General features: G+C 53.1%; 1 protein-coding gene across 1 annotated transcript in view; it reads left to right on the forward strand.

Annotated features, from left to right (window-relative positions):
- Nucleotides 1-20,695, forward strand: part of TCERG1L (transcription elongation regulator 1 like) — a 138,317-nt gene that overhangs the window by 22,905 nt on the left and 94,717 nt on the right. The window contains exon 4 of the mRNA XM_019728270.2: nt 6,279-6,461. Coding sequence (XP_019583829.2) covers nt 6,279-6,461 — 183 coding nt within the window. The remainder of the gene's footprint in view (nt 1-6,278; nt 6,462-20,695) is intronic.

The raw sequence follows: 20,695 nt of genomic DNA on the forward strand, positions 1-20,695 counted from the left end.
TGGACATTCAAATTATTGTGCACCAAGTTACTTGAAATCATCAAGATAACAATCAATTAGCATTTCTAACCTGATTCACAAAGCTAAGTGAATTTGCTACCCTCTTAGCCTTGGGTAACCTGTGCGTCCTGGCCTTGTTGGGGCGGGAGAGCCCATTCTATGCTCCTGCTCAGTGCCTGCCCATTCCGGGGTGACTCAGGCCTTAGATGTTTGTCGTTCTGTGCAGTGGGTGGTGCTTGTTTGTACTGATGTGACAGGATCCAGCGAGCAAGCTGAGCTTACATCATCAGGTGTCCCCGATAGGGACACAGAAAGCTGAGCCCTCTGCTCTTTAGGGCTGTGGGAGGGCCCCACGGGGAGGAGGAGGAGCTGGCTTAACCTGGCTGGCGGCCCCTTCCATGCTGGGAGCTGGGAAGCATGGGCACCTTTTATCACATGGTCAGGGGCCAATAACCTGGAGGGATCATTGATCACGGCGGGGAGAGGGGGTGCTCAGAGCACCACGGAGGGATCTTCAGGGTCTGTGCCCACAGCTGGGGCTTCAGTCCCAGGCCCTGAGCCTACCCAGTCACCCAGGATGACAATTCAGAATGGGGGACCTGGCAGTGTGGGTGGACACAGGTGGCTGGGCTCCGTCATTCCCACTTTCATTGAAGCTGGCACGTGGCGACGCAAAGAGGTGGGATGCGTCCTGGCTCTGGCTCAGCTCACGTGGAAAAGCAGGAGGGAGATGGGATACAGTGGTGTGGACGAGGTCTCCCAACTCTGGGGACCGGGAGGGGACTGCAGAACCTGAAATGTGTGTGATGTGTGGACAACGTTAGATTAAACAGGTCGAGTAACAGCCGCACCTCATGCTGGGAAGAGCTGGTTCCTAACGAAGTTGTAAATTGAAAGCTAGATTGAAACCAGCCGTTTGCTGAGCAGTCTCGTAATGGATGCGTCCTGCCTGTGTATCAGCCCAAACAAAGAAGGACCCGTGTGGGTAAAGTTAGAAGTCACCTTCCAAATACCTTAAATGAGGGGAGGCAGAGGGAAGTGAAGCAAAAGTTCGCCATCATCTCATGTCGGTTTTCCTGGGGTGGAGCGTTTAGCAGGCGAGCTTGGGAAGGTGCTGGGGTATCTTCCTTGAGCGAAGGTTCCCCGAGCGACGGTTGTCATGTGTGCTTGATTGGTCCTCGTAGTCTGGGCTCTGCTGAATATCATCTTGCAGAAACTGAGTGACCCTTCCAGAGTGTGAAAATGTGGACACTTCCAGAGATGCACTTGTGAGATTCTTTCCTTCCCAGTGTCTGCTGAGTGACCACGGGTGAGATGCTCTTACAACAGACCAGGACAAACAGACATCCCTTCTCTGACTCTGGTGCATGTCGGTGTTTTATTCTTCTGTGTCACACGAGTACCTGTCACTCACTATGCCAAATGTAGGAAGCAAGAGGCTTTTGTGGGGTTTTTATTTCTTCTGTGGCAGCCTTGACAGCAAATTACCTTCTTTCTATTTGGGAAGCTTTCATCTGGGATGCTTATCTCTCTCATTGCTGACTTGTATCTGGGGACAAACCCTGACGTTATTTTCTTATTTCCTGGAAAGACTTGAGAAGAGGGGTTTCCAGCACCCACTGTGCCTGGCTCACACTGGGTTGGCTGGACTCGGAGACTATTCAGGGCCGCTGCCCGAGTGCTGTGGGTCTCTGGGTCCCCTGGGGAGGCAGATGCACATGGGGGTGACTATGTGAAAGGGGGGTCCTGAAAGGAGTGGGTTCCATACTGATGGGTGTGCTTGTCCCTGGCAGCTGTGTACCCAGGCACGGGGACCCGATGCTCTCAGGACAGGAAGGACCAAAGGTCCTGTGCTCTGGACGCCAGTATCTGCAGCTCCCCCTCTGCCCACACGTGCCCACTGGAGGCCCTGGGCTGCCCCCCCCCCAGTGAAACCCGCCGTACACACGTGCCTCCGGAGTCACTGTCTGGTCACACCATCGTTTTTGCAGCAATAATTACCAGTTGGTAGACATAACGCCTGAAGGGTTTCCACCGGAGCTGAAATCATTTGCTAAATAGACATCACAAACGAATGTTCATTCTCTTGAATATGGGGCTCAGCAGAGTGGGCACAGGGCTGGCGTTTGTCAGGCGAGGTTTCCTCCTCAGCAGAAGACTCTCCAGTGTTTCCGTCCTCCGCACCTTGTGCCACCCTGAGACCTGGGAGCCTTCCTCCCACACGGAGTTCCCCAAGACGGAGCCACCCCGCAGAAGCCTCCCGCCCGCTCTTTTGCTGAAATTAAATGGTTAGCATTCTATCCACTCTGCAATCCACTGGCCATTATCATTCGCAACCTAGTTTTGGTGACTCTCCAATGCCAGAGTGTCCTCCCAGCTGAGCATTTCTCTGGCATACTGGCCAGAGGCCTGGACCAGGGGTGACGGCCCTCCCCAGCTGCCTTCTCGCTCTCGGCCTCTGAAGAATGCAGGCAGTGACTGGTTCTGTGGGGGGACAGCAGGCTGTCCAGGTCATGCCCAGAGAGAGGAGAAAATCCCGAGGGGACGAGAGAAGGCAGCTCCGTCCAACCCCCGCGTGGGCCCCCTGAGCGGGCATCGTGAACTTGTACAGTGCTGGCCCAATTTGCATGCTCAGCCTGATGCCGGATGGTTCTGGAGCCCCTGACTGTCGCACTGTCCCAGCTCTTATGGCCACTAGCCTTTCTCCTCACCTTTGAATCCTGGAAAGACAAAACCCAGCTACTGTCTGGGTTCCAGCTTGGGAGGCAGGTTCTGGGAGTGTCAACAGCCAGGACGCCTGAGACTACAGTGGGTGACACAGCAGCTACCTGCACGCCCATGCTGCCGAGGTTTAGATAAATCAGTGTGTCAGGCGTTGCCAGAGGCCCCTGTGCACACGGACCCAGGGTGGGCTCTGCGGTGCCCAGGTGTCTCAGACAGGAGGGTGGGGACTCGGTCAGACAGAGCCAGGTGCCCTCATTCTCCAGGGGCCTTTGTCTCTTAAACCTCACTGAGCCCCCACTCTCTTTGGCTGCGAACAGGGACAGTGGACGCTGTCTTTCACGGGGTGACCTAGGGTAAGACGTGCGAACACGGCTCTTTGCACATCTGGCCATCAGAGGAGGTGGATGACGGTAGAAATCGCAAAAGCGGAAGCGAAGGGCCCAGAGGGTTTGTGCAGCTGATGGCCTGCTCTCCTCTGGCCATCTGCACAGAGAGCACTCGGTTAATTACTGCTTTGCTTAAAACATCGATTCTTATAAATAATCCTCGTGGGATAGCATCTCTGGCTTATCTCTTAGCTGGCTTAGCAGTTTCTTCTGGGTTTTGGCTGCACCTATCTCATCTCCCTGTTATGTACTCAGCTCAGGGATTCTGTGCAGCCCTCTGGGAAAGCCAGTTACGGTAATTATTTATCAGCCACACGCCTGATAGAGCGCCTACCCCTCCTCCCAGGCAGCTCCGGGGCCCCTCGGGGGAGCAGCTGGCGTCCCAGGGCTGTCCTTGGCTCCGTGCCCCTCCTGGCTGGCTCCGCGAGCAGCAGGACCTGCAGCCTTTATCTGTTTGCATCGGTGGCTTCTGTTGCATCGTCTTTCCAGGCGCAAGCCGTGTGCGGTCTGGCGTGCAGAGATGCTGATAGATGCCTGACCCGGGGGCGGGGGTGGGGGCAGAGGAGGGAACAGAGAGGAGGGTGCAGAGCAGCTGGCAGCCCCCCCATGGGCCCCCCTTTTCTCTTGCACACCCAGCAGTAAGAGTCTGTTGGCACTGGCCTCCCGGCATGCACTCTGCTCACTTACAACATGCACACGCATTTATGAGCTCACGGGTGCTCCCCGTCTGGTGGAGGTTTGGTGTGAGGTTCTGCTCTCACAGCAGATCTGGTTCTAATGTCAGTATCGCTGAGACCGTTCAGCCACCAATTGTGACAATCATTTTATCGATATTGGTCATTAAGTTTCTGTCTCCACTGATCAGACTCAGTCGCTATGTGAACTAGCTGGACAGTGTTGCACTTACATATGCACCCAAATGAAGTCAGAACAAGTGAAAAAGTGTCTGTCCACGTGTTTGAGAGGCAGGTAAGGTTTACTTCCTTACTCTCCTGTCCGTGGGCATGTCATTTTTCACAACAGAAGCCGTGGGGTAACAATGTTGCCACACTTCCATCTGCAAGTTGGTCTTGTCTTAGCATCTGTTTCTTTTAAAGCACCATTCGTGCCTTTCTCGTTCATTGCTAAACCATCCTCTTCATCTTGAACAGTAGTAGGCAGCACACCACAGGTTGTCAGGTTTGGCGCCGTCTTCTCAGAGGGGAGGCTGTCGGAATGGCACGTTTCCTGGGCACTGTGCCCCCTCAGCGGCCCTGTCTCAACAGGGCAGCCGGGGAGTTAATCCCCGGTCGAAACACCTGTGAACTGACCCGTGGGAGGAGATCCCGTGGGAGAAAAGCCGAGTTTAGTAAGAAACGTTCTGTGGGGTTTGGCAGTGTTTTGGCTTTCACCAAACTACTGCATGAATCTGACGTGCACTCAGCACTCGGGCCTTGGGCACCTGTCCCAGGACGGAACCTGCAGAAATCAACGTCTGTGCACACAGTCATGTGTCGTGATGATTTGTAGCGGGCGACCCCTGTGATAGCGCTGGTCAGGTGGGTGGCCAACAAGTCCCTTGCCTGGGACGCTGGGCTGCGGTTAACCATGGGGGCTGGGAAGGCCGTTTAGTGCCGAGGGAAGTGATCTTGTAACATCTCATGACAGGACCTTCCTGACAGCCCCACTGGGAGCTGACACCCACCCACCATTCAGTCGCCGTTCCCTGCTTTACTTTTCTCCATGGCACTGTCACCCTAACGATGAAGCAAGTGGACAGGAAGGGGTAGCCCCCGCGTGTCCCCTCCCTGAGGCAGGCCTTCGTGTGGTTCCCTGTGTCCCTGGGGTGGGGGCGACATGCTGGGCAGCAGGCCAGCCACTCAGGTCTGTGACCGAATGGCAGTGCAGTGTGGCAGTAGTGCGGTTTGTCACCTGCCTGTTTACGGGACAGTGGCGAGCCGTCCCCAGATGCACTCAGTGCTCTTTCCTGACACGATGCCACTGGCTATGCAGTGTCCATGGAGTGGATAGGCCATCGTCACACAACCCTTTGCCTCTTGCTGGTATTTCCAGTTGCTCAGGACAAACCTTTATCTGAAGGCCTTGAACGTGAGGGTGAGTTTCAGGAAGGGAAAGGCCAGATCAAAAGATGGGAACACATGAAGGTTTTTAAAACCTTAATATTTTTCAACTGCTTTCCAGAACTGGCTAAACTAGATTACCGCCGATGTAAGCTGGTCCTACAAACTGTTTCTTAGAAACCACAACTATTTCAGGGACTGAGGATTCCATTTAAAAACACACACACAACTTTACTGAAAAAAGCAGAGACAGAAGCAAATTTTCAAATTCTTCCAACAACACCCCCCCCAAAAAAAAAAAAAAAAAAAGAAAAAAGAAAAAAGAAACCAAGCTGGGGGCGTCTGGAAGGCTCAGTTGGTTAGAGCGCGAGCTCTCAGCAACAAGGTTGCCGGTTCAATTCCCGCCTGGGATGGTGGGCTGCGCCCCCCCCCAACAACTAAAGATTGAAACAGCAACTGGACTTGGAGCTGAGCTGCGCCCTCCACAACCAGATTGAAGGACAACTACTTGGAGCTGATGGGCCCTGGAGAAACACACAGTTCCCCAATAATAAATAAATAGAAAAACCAACCTGGATTCTGAGTCTGGAGCCTGACCCCTCACGAGGGGATCCCCACGTGGAGATGGGTGTTGGGTGTCTCCACGTGCTCAGGGACCAACTGAACCTTGTGGGCTGTGGCAGCCCCCCAGCGTGCTGACCACTGCCCCGCCCCACACCCCTCCCCCACTGTATATGTGTTTCTCGGGGGCTCAGCCGGCCTCCTCAGCTGCTCCCAGCCATCACACACTGTTCACCATCGTCTCCGATTATGTATGTGACACACGTGCACTGCAGCCGAGCCCCTTCTCTCGAAGGCTGGCATGTGCCCTGGTGACTCAGCATTGTGACTCGCTGGGCATCACATGGCCGTGTGTGCGCTCTGTGCACCACCGACATTTTGAGAACTCGCTGTTTATTTCTGGGATCGTTGTATGTGGCGTGGGCGTCAGGAAAGGGGGTTGCACTGCTCTTGTGTTCTGGGTGCTCGCATGTTGCATAGTGAAGTGTCCTCTGTCTGCTGTGGCCACTGGGCATCCCCGTGCTGAACATCCCGTCCTGTTCTGCAGGTGGCCGCCACAGCAGCCTCAAGCCCGTCGGCAGCAGCCCCACCATCACCATCGCTGCCACCGCGGCCATGGTCTCCGTGGAGCCCGAGGGCCGGGGAGGCCCGTCACCCTCCAGCGTGCAGCCGTGCCATTTCCTGACACTGGCACCCTTCAAAATACCCCTGCGGACTGCCCCCTTCTCTGGTAAGTAAGAACATGGTCTCCCAAAGCTTTGAGCTGGTTCCAAGCCACAGTGTGGGGAACGAGGCAGGGGGCAGCCGGCCGGCAGGTGCCCACCTGCCTGGACTCACGTGCCAGGGGCACCCACGCCCGGCTCTGGTAGCAGGTTTGCTCATCTTTAAACTACACAAATGCATTCGGTTCCATTCAACAAGGTTGCGTTACATCAACTCGGGCACTTTGTGCTACAACACGAGTTTTACGGTTACTGTTTGAGGAAGTGAGACTTCCCTCGCTAACTCTTTGGGGGAGGCGGGGCAGAGGTAGCTAACAGTGCACAGACTCAGAGAAACTTGTAATTTCCTTACATGAAGCATGGAGCCATGTGCTAGGAAGTGCTGAAGTGTCTAAATTGATAAGTCACAGAAAAGGACAATGCTGAGACTCGTATGGCGTTTTCTCTAAGCCAGGTCTCACCTGGGCGTGCGGCAGGGCGGTTCTGTGCGCATGGGGTGGGGGCCTGCCCACCACAGCAGGACCTCTGTGCAGCCCACAAAGCCCATGACATGATGGCCACAAAGGCATTTGTGTTTCCAGTGCAGTGGGTGAGCTCTTCTGAAAAGTCCAGGGTGTGGAGGCAGCGGGGGGTGGACATCCTGGGGTCTTGCGTGGTGCTGAGGTGCGTACTGGGCTCAGGAGGTGGAAGGCTGCGCCCTGCACCGGTCGTGACTGCTGTGCACATGTGTCCACAGCTACACACGTGTGCCTATGAAGCATCCTCGTGAATGCAGATTCAGGTTGTTCCCCCACACAAGCAGCAGTGATGGGGAGGACAGTGGTTCTCAGACCTTACGAGCTAGTGCTGTTATGTTAGTTTTAGTTTTTCATGTGATAACGGTAAGCCTTGAACAGAAATCTAATATTAATTGTATACTACAACTAGTGCTGGCATTCTAATTCTAGTATTAGTATCATGACTTGCTAGGTTATCAGTAATAGAAACGTCACTAGATGGTGAGATATGTACAGAGGGTGCCAAAAAAATGTATACACATTTTAAGAAACAAAAAAGACTGTATTAAAATTGTAACACTCAATATATACTGATAACAAAAGATGAATACAAGTCACGTTTGACTTCTGCAATTACAAGAGGTGCTCAAGTGTTTACCATCAGCGTAATTTTAATAGTTTTTTTTTCATTCTTAAAATATGTATACATTTTTTGGCACCTTCTGTATATTACGCATATGCGTACTTTATATGAGAAAAAAGTATATATACCTATATATACTTTGAGTTCATAGTAGAAAGGGAAATAACGTAGTTATAGTTATTTCCAGTGTGGGCAGTGTTTCTGGTTTGCTGACCTTGCTTCCAGTGACTCTAACGTGGTTTTCTCAACACTGGACCTCCGGCTTCCATGTCTCTATGTTGGGGAGATAAATTAGTTGATAAATTAGTTGCTCACCAGAACATTGTATTCTCAAGAACAAAGTCTTATTTCTATTTCAGCGTGTTGGTGAACATGCATTTAGGGTATGATGGGCAAATAAATAAAACACATAGATAATCTCTTGTGTGGAATATAATTTACAGCTCTGTCAAGATTTTGGTTAAAATCCATCAATCCATTGACATTTATTAAGGATGACTTACTATTTTTCAAGAAAATTAATCTTAGAAAGAACCAAACACTGTAGGCCAGGAGTGGCTTCACTTTCCATGTCTCTCCTAGGATTTATAAAGTGACATAATAATTAGGCATCTTTCCATGTTTGCACTTTATGAGGCTCTGTAATCAAATTTGCCACAATGTGCATTCAGTTAGGAAAAGACAAGCATCAGTGTTATCTGTCTTGGAGGTAACCGCCAGCTCGGGCTGTCAAACAGAGGAGAGGGGCGGCGCTCAGAAAGCGGTCCTAAGACCGCCTTGCACTTTTGGTCTATTTGGTCCGAATGCTGCCCTCTGCAGTAGAGGCTGGATCTGGACCCGTGACCCCAGCCTGGTGGGGGGCCTCTGAGCGGTGTGCCGATCCCAGGCATTGAAGACTGCGGCTCTGATTGGGGTGCCCCGGTAAGTGGGGTCTCGGGGAGATAGGACCACCGCGTAATGTCCTGGCTCCCTCCTGACTTCAGCAGGAAGCATGTGAGTGAGACTGGCTGTGCCCACGTGAAAGCCTTTGCAGAATTTCCCTTGAGGACTTTCTGAAAACCAAGGCTTGAAGGAGGCTAAGGGGAGACCAGTTGTGTGTCAGGGCTGGTGTTTAGCCATTGTCAGTCACCCCATAAATGAGATTCTGTGAGATTGAAGAGTTGGCTGCCCTGGTGAACATTCTCAATGGGGGTTCAGGCAGCCCGCTAGGAAATCCCTGACACTCCTTAAAATAGGTAGGTGGGGGCGGGGCAGGGGAGGACAAAATACCCTGTCAAAGGCGAGGCCGGGGAGGGGGAGGAGATGGGATGCCACTGATAGCACAACAGATTTCGTAGACCAAGAAAAACGCACCTCTTTGTGGAATTTGCTCCGTATTCCATTGATTTTGTAAAAGCACATGAACTTTAATATGTCTACAGATGAATAACCCTGTTTTTATTTAGAAGATAATAATTCTCATTTTAGATAAATGAGCTAGACTCTTTCTTTCACCCCCTTCACTTGGTAATAAAAGCCAAATAATCTAGAAGCCCCACATACTTTAGCTTTATGATTCTCAACGTGGGACAGTTTTACCCCTGGGGGTATTTTCAATGGATGGACAGATTGGGGGGAGGGCTGCTACGGGGATCTAGTGGGTAGAGACCAGGGATTCTGCCCACATCCTGTAATGCCCGGACAGCCCCATGGCAGAGAGTTGTCTGGCCCAACATGTTAGTAGTGCTTGTGTTGAGACGCCCCGGTTAATATTTCACAACTCTGTCCACACTGTCAAAACCTGTATTGTTGTGTGAACGGTCCACCTTCATCTGGGGGAGTTCGTGATCCAGTAACTGTGGGGCTTTGAAGGGAATGGCTCAGTGCTGGAGAGAAGATCAGCTGTGAGTTACACTTAATTATATGCCTGTAATGCGATTCAGTTTCACATCATTTAGAGAACTCCACCACCCGTTCCTAATTCTGTCGTAAGCTGGGTTTTCTTGTGCAGCTGCTGCCAAAGCCAGCACTTGCTGTTGCTCTTGCAAAGGACCATGCGTGCCTGGGTAGCGGCTGGTCTTATGCTCGTGTTAGTCTGCTCACACCTGTCCCCTTCCCTATCCTGTTGGCCACCTGCCAGGGGGCCGTGTCTCCCTGTCCCGGCCCAGTTTGCACCAGGGCACGCCCATCACGTCTGATGCACTGACGGCTCTGTGGCCTGATGCTTCACCAGTCCCCTGACTTTGGTGTCCGCTCTCCACCTTGTACGCACATTGACAAGTCGGTACAAACTTTTCCTTTTGTAATTTCTAATGCGGTTTCTCACAGATTGCTCCCGGATTGAGGCGAGGTGGAGGGGAGTGTGGGCGCAGGGGGCCTTTGCCGGGACACGTGGGCCGTGTTGGCGGCATGAGCAGGGGAAGCGCAGTGGGCAGAGCGGGCGTCTGCGTCTCCTTCCGGCAGGTTCAGCTGAACAATCTTGCTCAGCGGTAGTTTCAGGTTCAAGAAGGAGCACGTTCAGGGTAAAAACGTACCTGGCACCTGTTTCTTTCTCAGTTTTGAAGGAGAACATGGACTTGATTGAGGGGGAAATGAAAGACCTGCTCTCTCTGGCTTAAATCCTGAGGGGTGAAGTGGGCACCCACTTGGGGGATAAAAGTGCAGTGCCCCTCCAGCATCGGCCCGTATTGGATGAAACGCAGGAGGCGACTCTTGTTTTAAGGATGACGTAGTTGCCGTTAAACCTTTGCCCACCGTTTCATAAGCATTTGAGTGAACAAGGGCGGCTAGGAGTGACCATTCTGGTCGCCAGGAGAGCAAGCGACGATCCAATGCAACGATTCCAAAGTGCCATCTGCCTTGGAAGCCATTTGCCACCTGTCCTTTGGCTTCCAGAGCTATTGAGTGGTTTAAATGTAACAGTTTGTCCTGCCACAGAGCAGCTGGGAAGTGACTTTTTTTCCGTCAGTAACTTACCTGCCAGGAGACTTAGCAAGTCAGGGGAGTCCTGAGCGGGGGTTCCAGTGCGCCGCCTCTCGGGGACTGTCGCCTTCTCTCCAGGGAACCCATGGGGGCCGACACAGGCTCTGTGACAAGTGACCCAGCCGTTGGGGGTGCAGTCGTTCCTTTTTCCATCCAGGAATAGTTTCCGCCTCCACTGGAAGAGAAAATGTCATAATACATATTAACATTTTAGAGATTTTTCAGAGACAAAAATATCAGAACAGCATAATAACTTGCACTCCTAAACGTCTGAGACCCAGCTGGCTTCTGTGAGGAAGACATATGTGTTTCTGACAGGAATTACACTCTCAGTAGAACACACACTGGATTGAAACGTCCAAAAAAAAAAAAAAAAAAAAAAAAAAACCACCAAAAAAAGAAACCCAAAGACTGTTATCTACAAATGAGCTCGCATTAAGGATGCCAGCAACAGACAGTGAGGCTGGCACGATGGCAGACAAGTGTGGAGGGGCAGCGTTTGCTAAACGAGACCCTGTTGCTGGGATCCAAAGGGGCTGGCAGGAATGGCTCCCTCTGACAGCAAGTGTGTCCAGAGAGCTCCTCCCTTGCCCCCCCCCCCCCCCCGCCACCTGGCTCTGTTCCTTGCTAACGTCCTGTGACGCCTGCACCTGGCACTTCCGCTTCTTGACCTGTCCCCACTGTGGGCTTCAACTCACTCTTTGAAAAGAAGACTGGAAATGCGTCACGCACACCACAGCTGCATGTTGCCACCAAGTAGCAAGAACAGCCGTACAACGGCCCCCATCTCTTCCTCGGACCCTAAGAAGGTAGGCGCTTCCCCCCCAGTGCTCCCGGGAGCCTGGACTCCTGCCCCCGCCCCAGGGACACTCACTCTTCAACATATGGGCAGCCATTGCTTTGCCGCTTTATAACGTGTTCACCACACACACAGGTGTTGTCTCTACACAGTATGTTGCTGAGTTTTTGTTTTTTTTAATCTTACATCAGTGTCGTCATAGTTCATGAATTTCGGATTGCCTATTTTGCTCAAAATGATGTTTCTCTTAAAGTCATGGCCACCATGCTTGTTGCTGCTGTGCAGTCTTATTCGCTTTGGTTTAGCATTCATTCATTCATTCATTCATTCATTCATTCATTCATTCCTACGAGTCTGCACGTGCATCGTTCCTTCCACTGTGGGCGTCTGGGCTGTTTCCTGAAATGTCCCTTCTGGGAGCACCTTCCTTTCCTGCTGACATTTTTCGGGGGTGTGCAGCCTTTGCACAGGTCTGACACCGGGTGTGCCCCAGCCTGGTCCTGGACCTCCTCCGACCCCCACTTTATCTTCAGCCGCTCGCTCCTTAGGTCCAACCTGCCTCTCCTACACTAGCTAATGGACAGCTCAAATCACGCTTGCCTGTGAAGGCGGCGCTGATGCCCGACCCGTGGTCCTGCTCATAGAACAGAGCAAAGGAGCGGGTCTCTCCCGTAGTCTCCTGCGTTAGCCTCATTCTCCCCTAGGGCTCCCCAGTTCCGTACGTTGCACCCAGTCTGGCCAGTTGGAGCCCAACCCTGAGGGGTCATCCTTGGTCCCTCCTTTTGCCTGATGCTCCCCATCCACTGCATCAGCGCCGTTGTCTCTCCTTCTGATCGACACCCCAAGTCCACCGTCCTCGTCTGAGCTAAAGAGAGGGCACCAAGATGGCGAGCATATGGTGGTCCCAGAAACCAGCGCATTCCAGCCAGTCGCCAAGTCTCCAAGGCAGGGGCAGCAGTGCTGGGTGGACGCGGAGATGCCGTGGCTGAGAAGAGAGGCAGCACGCCCAGCGTGGGGTCCGAGCCTCTGCAGGGGCTCTGCTGGGTCATGAGGACAGAGACATGTGCTCAGGAAACACCAGCTAAGAAAGATCCGTGCAGTCATTTCACTAATGACGGAATCGGTGAGCTCCCTTCTCCAGCATCACACGGAGCTCCTCAGTCCCCTAAGAAGTCAGAAGCTGTGCCAGCGCCTGAGGTGGCCTGGGAGAGAGGACTGTGCTGCCTTTCAGGGGACCCAGGGTGAGCGCTGGCCCTCAGCCCTGCACCTCCATCCCCCATGGAGTTTGAGAAGGGCTCTGCTCAAACCTCAGTTATGGGTGACGCCCAGGATTCAAGGAACCACCCAGGGGCGTCTCCTGGGCTCCCCAGGGCTCTGACACACAGGCTGTCTTTCCTTCCTGGGGACCTGATGTCCCATGATGGGGGGCGATGTAAGGTGTGTGAACCTCCTTCCAGGGCCAGCGTTTCAGTTTTAAATATTCTTGGCAGATATTTACCTTTTGTAGGAACAGTCAACACCTGGTCACAGTCTCATCCTGCAGTGTTTTCCCCCCAGCTCCTTCCAGTAGAATATTCTGCACAGACGCCTGGGCGCTGCATGTTTTTAAAGGACTTGGTTCCGACGCGGTAATGCCCTAGTGTGCTCCGTCATCTAGGGAGGTTGTCGGCCTGGGAGTCCCTGCAAGTGGCTGGTGATGACATTCAGACTTGGAAGACTGTGACTTTCCCCAAGGCCACATGGGCCGACAGGGTGCTGCAGGGACAAAGTGTGACAGCACCGCCTTGAGTTTAGTGCTCAGTTCATTAACTTGTTTTGCTAGAACCTAGAGAAAAGAGCAAAGTGGGAGGAGAAAAGCAAGCGACATGGTGCCTGCCCAGAGCTGACAGGCGCTGGCAGCAGACGGCAGTGCAGCGGGGCCGTAGCAGCTGGGCGCTGCCTCTGCTATCAGGGACCATCCCTTCTGTCCTGGGCACATCCCCCTCTAGGAGCCTCTTGCTTCTCCTCCCTGTTACGTGGTGATGGGGGGAGGCCGGGACAGCCAGTGCCCCTCCCTGGGGGCGTGGGGTCCCAGCCTCTCCCTGGCACCTTGTTTCAGTTCTGTTCGGGCCTGGCTGCAGGACCACCTTCATGTGTAAAGGGACAGAAGAAGGGTGCTCTTAGGAGGACCCCTCGCAAAGGAATAGGGGCGCAAGGATAGAACCGCAACCTGCATGTCGGCTGCGGTGCTTCCCCCGCCCCCCCGCCGTGGCCTTTCCTTCTCCTCTGATGCATCTCACCCCAGTTTTGGAAGTCCCGCTGAGTCTGCCCCATCCATGCCCCTGGTGTGGCCCTTCTAGTCCACAAACACTTCCCAGCCTTTAAATTCCTGTCCTGTGCCTTGCCTCACCCGTTACTTAACTGATGGTGAATTGTTCAGATTTTATACTTCTTTGTCTTCCACGTTGAGTGTCCACAGGGCAGGGTCCACAGTCCTGTGATTTACCCCCACTCAGAACAGCTCTGTGTGCATGTAGCAGCTGCTCAGAGAACGTTTATGGGGTGGGAGAGGTGGCAGCTGAGGAAATGCAGTGACTTCCAATGGATGAAATACAGAGGGAGCCAAAAAGTGTACACACTTTTGAAGAAACGAAAAAAACTGTATTAAAATTGTAATACTCGATATATACCAATAACAAAAGATGAATACAAGTCATGTGTATACATTTTTTTGGCACCCCTGGTGGTTCATACAACATGTAGAGAGTCTGGTCTTTTCCTCTTATCCGCCTTGTAAGTACAGTCCTGTTGACTTAAGAGTGTCATAGACAGTGCCTTCCCTCCTGCAGGTGTTCGTGTCTCTCTCTGAACTGTGTCCCCTGTGCACGGTGGCAGTTTTACTCAAGGAAATGTGGGTGCTCATGATGACACGTCTAGCCACAGAAAGCGTCATCAGCCAGTGGGATTCTGAGGCCCCCCAACTTCTCTCTCTCTCTCTCTCTCTCTCTCTCTCTCTCTCACACACACACACACACACACACACACATCCCATCATTAGGGACAGTGGTTTTAAGGGCCTGGGGATCAGCTTCTGGGTACGGGGCATCTCAGGGGCTTCCTGCTTCCCCCATGTGGGGTCCTCACACTTCGACAGGTCTATTTGTCTATTTTCAGCTCACCTCCCTGTTACCTGCACCCAAACCCTGGTCCAACCCAAGCTCTGATTCCCAGACACAGCAGGAAATGAAATCCTTTCCAGGTTGTCCCTGCTCCCATAGAGGCCTGTCACCTCTACTCAAGATGATGGACTCTGTGACAGTGCAGAGCACAGAGAAAATCTGAATCTTATTAAATAAGCGCCATTGTTCCATCCTGCACTCAGTGACCACTTTTCCCTGCGCGCCTGTCCTGTTTCTGGGCTCTGCTAGGGCTGAGTATTCCTTGTGAGCAAAAGAGAGGGGACCTCTTTGCTCGGGAGGATGCCAGTGCCGTAAATGCGACCCAGTCAGCTCCCACTCGGTCCCACCGCTCTCAGGGACAGTCCTGCCACGAGCTGGCCCAGGGTGGACGTGACCTGGGCTGTTTCAGGTTGAGTGCCCTCAGAAGCAGACTGACACACAGGCGGTGAAGGTGGTAATGTGGGGTACAAGGCGCCTCTCCAGGGCCCGACACCCCACGGCAGTGGGCACAGCAGCAGGTGGGGGAGGGGTAGAAGTTCCAGCATATGCTGCAGCGTGTTCCTCTTGAGGAGCGAAGAAGCTCGGTTCTTTCCCGTCGACTCCTGTCTGTGTTTGGTTGAGAGCAGCCCCTGGGGCTGCTAATTCCTTGCCATTTCTAATTCCCGCTGTGGACCTAGGCCGAGACCCCCCCCCCAGCCAGACAGCCCCAAGTTGCTGAGTGATAGTGGGCTCAGTAAGAGACATTGACAGGGACAGAGGAGGTGAGCTCTTAGGGACTCTGACGGCGAACCAGGCATGGCTGACGGTGGGTGGCCAGGGCAGTGACGTGAAGACCAGGTGAAGCTTGGGTTGTGTTGTGACCTGACCTCTCTAGAGTCAAAATAATTAAAGCCTCAGTGCTGGGGTCCTGCAGACCTTCCTGCTCTTCTCACAGCAGAGACATTTCTTGCCCAGAATAGGGCCCAGGCCAAGATGGCATCCGGTGTCTGAGCAAAGGCCTCCTGACACAGTGGCTTTTGTAAAAGGAACCCGCAAGATGTTGGCTGAGGAAGGAGGGCCTCAGGTCCCGGGCTGTTCTTCAGGGCTCCCCAGGGCCCTTCTGCCCTCGGGACGCTGATGTTGGCCAGGGAAATACAGGACAGGCGTGGGGTTGGAGACGATGACAAGGTCATGGCTGGGGACTCTGCTAGCTCCATAGCTGGTGTGGCCCCAGAACCATCCAGCATACGGCGGAGGGGGAGCAAGTGGGCACTGGATAATGAGGCGGCCTGTCGATGCAAGAACACTCGAGCGGAGCTCCAGTGGAAGGTGCTTAGAGGTGGATGAGGGGCCTGCGGTCCCACAGAGACGAGCTTGTGCTTCGCCCACAGCCATCAGCTTTGCATTAATTATGTGCACGTAGCTGTCATTTTCTGTGTGTTATAGAATTATGGAGCTTGTGAAAGATTCATTTGGACTTGTAAAAGTGTATATGCACCGTAAATGACCCAATGAATAAATAAGCAAAATATATGAACAGACATTTCTCCATAGAAAATATACAAATGCCCAATACGAGCATGAAAATCTGCTCAGCATCCTTAGTTATCAAGAAATCAAGTCATAACCACAGTAAGATCCCGTTTCATACTCTTTAGGAGGCTGAAATAAAAAAGACGGATAATGACACATGGGTGACCATGTGGAAGCTTGGAATCCCCATACATTGCTGGTGGGAATGTAAAATGGCTCAGCCACTGTGGAGAGCAGTGTGGAAGTTCTTCAAATGGTTAAGTGCAGAAATCCCACAGAACCCAGCATTTCCACTTCTAGGCACGTACTCGAGAGAAATGCAAACGGCTGCCCCCGAGAACGTGTGCACCCAAGTTCACCGCAGCAGTAGCCACAAAGCGGAAACAACCCAAGTGTCCATCAACTCTGAATGGGTAAATGCAGTGTAGTTTCTCTGTGCAATGGGCTACTGGTTAGTGATAAAAAGATGTGAAATCCTCATCCAGGCTGCAGCCTGGACGTGCTCAGAGACACAAGCCAGGCACAAAGCACAGGCTGTGTGCTGCCTTTACATCCACTTCAGAGCGGGCAAGCGCATGGGGATGGAAGGCGACCAGAGGCTGCCTGGGGCAGAGGGGTGCGGTGGGCGTTGGGTGGCAGAGGGAAGTGATTGTAATGGGTACAGGGTTTTTGGGGGGTAACAAAATATTCTAAGATTGGTGATGGTTGCACAACTCTGTGAATCTAGGGAAAACCATCAAGCTGTACCAGTCAGATGGGTGACTTTTATGGCATGTTAATTACATGTCAATAAAGCCATTATAAAAAATCGAAGGCGCACATAGCCCCCATTTGGTTTCCAGCCCCTACATGCAGTTCTGCTTGGAACTGTGACACCCTGCACTCCACGTGTTGGAACAAAGGGACCAGTTGAAAGCACTTCAGACCCCAGCAGGTAAACATCCCATCTGGGGAGAGAGAGCAGGTGTGGTCTGTCAAATTGACAGATTTCAGTAAGTTTCTGTTTAAATATGTTTCCAAGTCATTTTCACCTCTTTTCCAGTAGCTTTGCAGATTTGCTTGACAGGGGCCATCATAGTCACATCGGGGGGGGGGGTGCTGTTCATAGAGGGACCCCCGGGCTCTGTAAGGGGAGGTCTCAAGGGAAACCCTTTGGCACCCTCTGCTTTGCTCTGGGCATCTGGAGCTTTCAGTCCCCTTACTAGGTTCAAGCAAAGGGTCCCCTGGGCAACTGGGCAGAGGGACGGGGATAAGGGGGAGGGTTCATGGGTGTGCTGGGTGGGGGGCCGGGGGTGTGGGAGGAGAGGATCAAAGGCGTGGGGGCTCGTGCCTGTGCAGCTCCCGGATCAGAGTCAGGAGGAGGCGGGTGCTGAGTTTGGTATGAGGTGTCTGTTCTCCTGCCGTTAAGGTCAGGGCGGGCTGTGCGTAGCACGTCCTCTCCTGCCCTTTTCTTGGGAAGAATTGTTACCTATTAAAAGGTGAAATGAGGGGTGCTACTGAGGGGACCTATGAAAAGGGAATGTGTCACCCTAACGAAGCCCACATGCCCTTGGATCACACACAGGTCCTCACGCACGTTTGAGTAACTGGCAATTCTGTGACTTTGAAATGAATTTTATTGTTTCCCCAATTGCACATAAAATTATTTTAGTACTTTTACTCATGTCTGTGGGAGTGTTTTTAAAATCCTTTTCTTATAGTGATGACTTGTAGCTTTGTGTTTTAGTTAAGCAGTCCTGGCTGAAACCTTCAGCAGGTCCCCCACTATCTTAAAGGAGAGGAAGCGTGGAAAGCACGGGCTTTGCCCTGAGACAGTGGCCTGAGTTTACCACAGGTGCTGTTTATTTCCCTGCATCTTAATTCAAAGAGCTCCCCTCTGTGTCACCTGACGTCCTCCCCTACCCAGTGGCCGAGGCATTGCCAGTGACCGCCACTGGCCATGGCTGGGGGGCTCACTAGCTCCCGACGTTCCCTGGAAAACAAACTCCCTCAGTCAGCATTTGGACAGAGCTCAGGGCAGCTCTTGTGGGCAGTCAGGGCAGTGGGGGGAGGGGCTGAGTGGGGGCGCCCATTCCCAACTCACCGAGATTCCAGCTCTGTGCCTCCCAGGCCAGCTATCACAGCAGGCCCTGCTGTAGCAGGCTGCGCTCTCAGTCCCAGTGTCCTGGAAAGGTCCCTGTGTGCCCAAGGGCTGCAGAGGAAGGGGGCGGCCCTGCTTCCTGAGATGCTGGCAGGGCAGTGGACTTGCGTGTTTCTGGCTGCTGTCCTCAGTGCTGGCGAGTGTGGGACGTGTCTCTGTGGACTCTGTGATCGGTACCTGTTCACACGGGAAACCTCACAGTCAGTAAATGCATTTCCTTGTGTCTGAGCTGGAATGAGGGGCTGTCTTTATTCTTTTTGCTTGTTGGAAAGACTGTCAGGATCAGAGGACCTGGTGTTTCTACCAGAATTAAGGACGTTTTGTCCTGTCTGCTCAGTGGCTCCCAGAGACCCACTGTGCACACGCACACCGGAATGTGCATGTGGGGGTGTGGGGGTGTGAGCCCAAGCGTGAGTGCAAGTGTGTGCATTGTGGGTGTGATTTGGGCCACGCAGGAGGCCGGGTGACAAGTGGCGATGGTGTTTGGGGGTGGGAGGGCCATGACTTTGGGAACCATCTGGAAAATAGTGACCGGCCGATACCTGGGCACTGGTCAGGGAGGACTGGGAGGCAGAGGCCGCAGAGTCTGCTCTCAGGTCCGCTGGTTGGCGTCTGTCTTCCCATCCGCAAGGGCTTGTATCCACCCGTGCTGCTTTCTGATCCCCATTTGTGTTATATCTTGTGTTTCATTTCAAGGTATAATCTTCTCTGCCACAAAACCTTGTCTTATGTTTCTGTGCCCGGGGGCTCGTCCGGTGGGGGTGTCCTGTGGGTGTTCAAGGTCATTTAAGGGCGGAGCTCCTAGGGTGGGAAGAGTGTAGTGCAGGTCCTGCCTGGCTTATGCCACTGACTTATATACACGTGTCAGCCTTGGATAATGGTGGACCAGACGTGCAGATGTACTCTGCCCCAGCTAACGCGTAACGCTTACACGTGTAATCCTGAATTAATGGCAACTGGTAGAAATGAAGGTGCACAGGGGAGCCCCTGCACCTGCCCAGCAGAAGGTAAGACAGAGGCACGGTGGCTCCTGAATGAAGCTGCCAGTTACTCTGTGTTTGGAGCCAGGCTAACGGAAGCACGGCGTGATGCTGACGGCCAGGCCCTCTGTCCATGGAGGACTCTGCTCCCAGGCCTCCTGCTGGACTCTGGGCCACCTTCCAACTGCCCCCATCCACCCCAGCTCGTGGCGCTTGCCCCTCCTCTCCCAAATCTGTACAACACCTGCCCTCCTCATTCCTTCTGCCAAGGCAGACCGTGGGGCAGCTCTTTCTTAGGGCATCAGATCTAAGGATTAACCAGCTGCTTTGGAAAGCCCCGCCCCTGGTCTGGCCTGTCACCTACCGTTGAAGGCTGCTGGACGAACTGTGTCCCCGAGGGCCATCGTCCTTTGGGCAGGGTCACGAGTGGCTGACACTATGTTTCATGCACCCACACTGGGTGAGTGTTCAAATGCAAGAGACAGGCTCCCACTTTACAAGTGAAGTCACTGTGGGCACTTAGGAGGAAGAGCCGATGTAAACCTTTCAGTTTTATTTTTAATTTATTATTTTAAGCCTATTAACAAGCTATGATGCTAGCTGTTGTTTCCAAAAATAATTAATCATAGACAAACCCAAAGAATCCCGAAGAGGTTAAGCTGGCAGTTCTGCCTAATGGACTAAATGCTGCAATGGATTAAATGCTGCGGCGGATTAAAGGGCCTTCCCGCAGTCTCCTTTCACCTGCCTCTTTAATTGCGTTTTGCTGACACTTTTTCCAGTGCGTGCTGAGGTCACAGTCCCTGCTCTGCACATGGGTGGCTGTCATATCATTGAGACCCCTTCGAGAGTGGGAGAGGTCCTGCCAGCCTGTCAGCAGCACAGATCCGTTCTGAGAGATGCTGATTTCCACAGGGAGCATGTGACCAAGTCAGCTCATGCCCAGGCCTGGGACCCGGGCGTGATGGACAGTGAGGCCACCACAGTGTGGCCTCGTCTCTAGGGCTGCAGCTTGGCCTCTTCCAGGCACCCAGCAACGGCCCTGGACGGGGTTTCTCTCACCCCATGCCCGCCAGCACCCCTGTCCTGGTGCCCCTGCCGGACCTGCCTCTTCCTGTGGTCACCCAGTGACCCTGCTCACCATGCTGCTGCCCTAAGGCCAGAGCGGCCTGGGCAGGAGCACAGCTGACCTCACCTGTGCTCACGAGAAGGGAGAGGTGCCAGGTCTTTCGCGATTCCCTGCCCACCCAGGGGAACGGCACTGACACTAAGCTATCTGTGAAGTCACACAGATGACTTTGTCCAGAGGGAAAGCACATTCAGACTGCGCCGTGAGCTGGAGGCTCACCCCCCTCCCCAAACTGGACCTTGACAGGACCTGTCAGGGACATCCACCACACCCAGGACAGCCCTGAGACAGACGTTCTGGCTGCAGCTGGCAAGAAATGTCACATGATGTTTGAGCTGGCTGTCATCTGCTCTCGGGCCAAATTTTAATTTTATCCACCCCCCCCCCAGTGAATCTTGGTGACACTGCACTCTTTGTATCGTT

Source organism: Rhinolophus sinicus, linkage group LG07 (assembly GCF_036562045.2).
Source record: "Rhinolophus sinicus isolate RSC01 linkage group LG07, ASM3656204v1, whole genome shotgun sequence".
NCBI lineage: Eukaryota > Metazoa > Chordata > Mammalia > Chiroptera > Rhinolophidae > Rhinolophus > Rhinolophus sinicus.